Source organism: Anneissia japonica, unplaced genomic scaffold (genome assembly GCF_011630105.1).
Source record: "Anneissia japonica isolate Jap-2015-1 unplaced genomic scaffold, ASM1163010v1 scaffold1587_len1432017_cov164, whole genome shotgun sequence".
Taxonomy (NCBI): domain Eukaryota; kingdom Metazoa; phylum Echinodermata; class Crinoidea; order Comatulida; family Comatulidae; genus Anneissia; species Anneissia japonica.
This window is the reverse complement of record NW_022713643.1, coordinates 1,092,842-1,096,411: the sequence shown is the minus strand read 5'-3', so window position 1 is coordinate 1,096,411 and position 3,570 is coordinate 1,092,842. Positions and strand designations below refer to the sequence as shown.

The 3,570-nt window shown below is 34.3% G+C and overlaps 1 protein-coding gene across 1 annotated transcript in view; it reads left to right on the top strand.

The window, feature by feature from the left end:
• The window catches only part of LOC117108666 (fibrillin-1-like), a 38,364-nt gene that overhangs the window by 30,071 nt on the left and 4,723 nt on the right, over nt 1–3,570 (top strand). Inside the window, exons 14-15 of the mRNA XM_033250763.1 lie at nt 152–271; nt 751–870. Of these exons, the coding sequence (XP_033106654.1) occupies nt 152–271; nt 751–870 (240 nt within the window). The remainder of the gene's footprint in view (nt 1–151; nt 272–750; nt 871–3,570) is intronic.

Here is a 3,570-nt window from a genome sequence, read left to right as displayed (position 1 = left end):
AATTCAAATTTTATTAAGTATTAATATATGTAATTAGCTATGAATTTATCGTTGACAAATATTAAGCCCTAATGAATGTCATACTTCCGAACCATGTAGTATTAATGCAGATTGTAAGAATACTGATGGACCCTGAACTTGTATTTTTTAGATATTAACGAATGTGATCAAACAAACCAATGTGATACCAACGCTGAATGTGCAAATACCGCCGGATCCTACGATTGTACATGCAATGATGGATACGAAGGAGATGGTTCACAGTGTACAGGTAGGCTTATAGTGTTTAAACTGATTGACTATGAAAAGGCAACCACAAGGCATACTGTTGGTATTCGGAAACATAAGCGCTAATAATGTTGAATTCAAATTTTATTAGGGGTCATTCACAATTATTAACATTTTCAAAAGAGTACAAAACATACGCTTTAGGGGGGGAGAGGGGGTTGAAAGTGTAGGCATAAGTACTCTTTTATGAAAAACATAAAATTTTGGTCTTAAAATGACAGAAATCAACATTTTATTGTGTACACTTTCGGGGGGAGGGAGTGTGGTATCAGAAAAGAGTATGTTTTGTACTCTTTTGAAATGTTGATAATTATGGATGACCCCTTAAGTATTAATATATGTAATTAACTATGAATTTATCGTTGACAAATATTAAGCCCTAATGAATGTCATACTTCCGAACCATGTAGTATTAATGCAGATTGTAAGAATACTGATGGACCCCGAACTTGTATTTTTTAGATATTAACGAATGTGATCAAACAAACCAATGTGATACCAACGCTGAATGTGCAAATACCGCCGGATCCTACGATTGTACATGCAATGATGGATACGAAGGAGATGGTTCACAGTGCACAGGTAGGCTTATAGTGTTTAAACTGATTGACTATGACAAGGCAACCACAAGGCTTACTGTTGGTATAGAAACATAAGCGCTAATAATGTTGAATTCAAATTTTATTAGGGGTCATTCACAATTATTAACATTTTCAAAAGAGTACAAAACATACGCTTTAGTGGGGGGAGAGGGGGTTGAAATCCGGCCCTGTCAATTTGTGGTCTGAGCTTCTTCTTTTCGCGTATGCATTGTAAATCATAATGTCGATTTAGAATTTGCAGGTATAAAGACTTATTTCACACGGATGTTACTTGCAGGGAGGGGCAATTGAAGGCTGCTTTAAATCCTTTGGGCCGAGGTGGTGTAGTAGACCTTCCGTCTTTAAAAGTTCCTCCCTGGGTCTATTTTCGAATTTCTTGATCCGCCACAGATACGCAAATGACGGCCGGTACTTGTCTCACTATTACTTAGTAGGTCTATTCAGTAATAATATTACTATTTGCACTGGATATTCCATTTAAGCCCTCAAATTTAATCCGGTGATTTTGATTATAACCTATCGATTATAATGGGAGTTTTGCAGTATTTCATACTATTTATTGCCACTTTCATTGATAACTTGTAAGCTAACCTGCAGTCTTCCTTTTCAATCAATCAATGGATTTTTGGTGGCACTGTTTTTTAATATCGTTGTTTTCTCGGTTTTTCTTCGAAATTAATTGTTGTGACGACTGTTACAGTAGAGCCGGCAACTCCAAGTCAGCTTAGCATTGCAGGTAAGACTGCGCTTACTACACTCTAGAAATAGTGTGGAGGGTTTGAAGTTCCAAGCAATTTTGCGCCGTTTTTGGTGACACATGCTAAACGTGTTTAGGCATAATGAACTTAAGTAAGCATAATGACGTATTGTTAGCTTTAAATGTTCTTTTGTACCTAAGCACAGTTATGCTAAAAGACGTCAAGATCCATCCAAAACATTATTTCGTATGCCCAAACACGTTTAGCTAAATTTAGATGTCCCCAAATTTTTTTCTAGATTCAGATGAGCTTTGTGTTGTAGATCTTTACAGTTTACAAGGTGCATGGAGGTGTTACTATTCTAAAAGGAATATTATTTACTATGACTTGCAAGCTGCGACCACTCTAAGCTTAGCTATTAGCTCCACAATGTGGAAGGTTTCAGTCAGTTTTATGAGAAGAAGTTTAAATATCATACTTATATGCGAATATATACCGTAAGTCTCCGTGGTCCAATGATATGATACTCGAACGTCTGAGATAGCGAGGAATCTGACAAATATATAGGCCTACATGTGTGTGTGTGTGTGTGTGTGTGTGTGTGTGTGTGTGTGTGTGCGCGTGGGTGTGTGTGGTTATTCATGTACTGTTACGTGTGCGTAAAAGCATTCTCCCGTGTTGGAGGAGAAAAAAATCAAATTTAAAAAACCTACCTTTTCAGGACCGGTGAGCTGATTTTTTTTTTTTTTTTTTTGGTACAATGGGAAAATTAAAAGTCGGGAAAGCTCATTTCCCGCCATCTAGGAATCAAAATCGAATCGTGCTAGTGTAAACCTCTCTTATTTCTTTTATTTTCTATATGAACAATTGCTTTTTAGCTTTTTATCGTTATCGTCATAGTGTAACCAGGCCTTATGCCTATTTAACGTTTGGTTGCAGCTATCGGTGGTTGTTCAAGTTCATCAGAGCAAGTTTATGGCCGCATCACATCCGAGAATTATCCAGGTGGATATAATCCATACTCATCGTGCCAGTGGACAATTGATGTAAGCGATATTAAAGAAAAGTTCAGAAAATGTGTGGTTTTTTTTTTTTGTTTTTTTTTTTTATATTTTGACAGCCGCGCCTAAATACAGTAGTAGTGGTAGTCGTCACGGTGGTGAATATTAGTAGTGGTGGTGGTATTATTATTGTCATCATCATCATTATTAGGCCAAATAAAAAAAATATTGTTTTGGCGACGCCGGCTGACCGACAATACATTTTTTTGGCATTATTATTATTATTATTATTATTTATTATTTATATTTATTTTTATTTTTATTTTCATTTTTATTAATTATTATTATTATTATTAATAATAAAAAATAATAATTAATAATAATAGTTAATAATAATAATTAATAATAATAATTAATAATAATAGTTAATAATAATAATTAATAATAATAATAATAATAATACCACTACCACTACCACTACCACTACCACTACCACCACCACTACTACTACTACTACTACTACTACTACTACTACTACTACTACTACTACTACATTGGATCAATATCCAATGGAATTACATTATTCCTGAAGCTTGGTGACAAGAAGTCTCCTCAAACTTCTAGGACCTTCCTGAGGGTCCTTGCCGTGTTCAGAATCACATTTTTCTGAAGTTCATCTATTCTGGTCTCTATACCGATGTGTTCCAGTCTTTTCTTTAATTTCTATTAATACATGATCAGTCTGTATGGTAAAATCCCAAAATAATTTACATTCGTCGTTTTCTAGCATAGGCTCGGGTACATTTTCGTACATTTTTATTGACAACAAAACCTTTCTTTTTTCTATCTCTTTTGTGTTGGTAGCGCACCTTTATTCAAAATTTAAAAAAAACATATCGCATTCAAATTATTTACATGTACAATATTTTCTTTCATTTTTTGTTCATTATAAAAGTCTTTATCACATTAAATATTAAATGT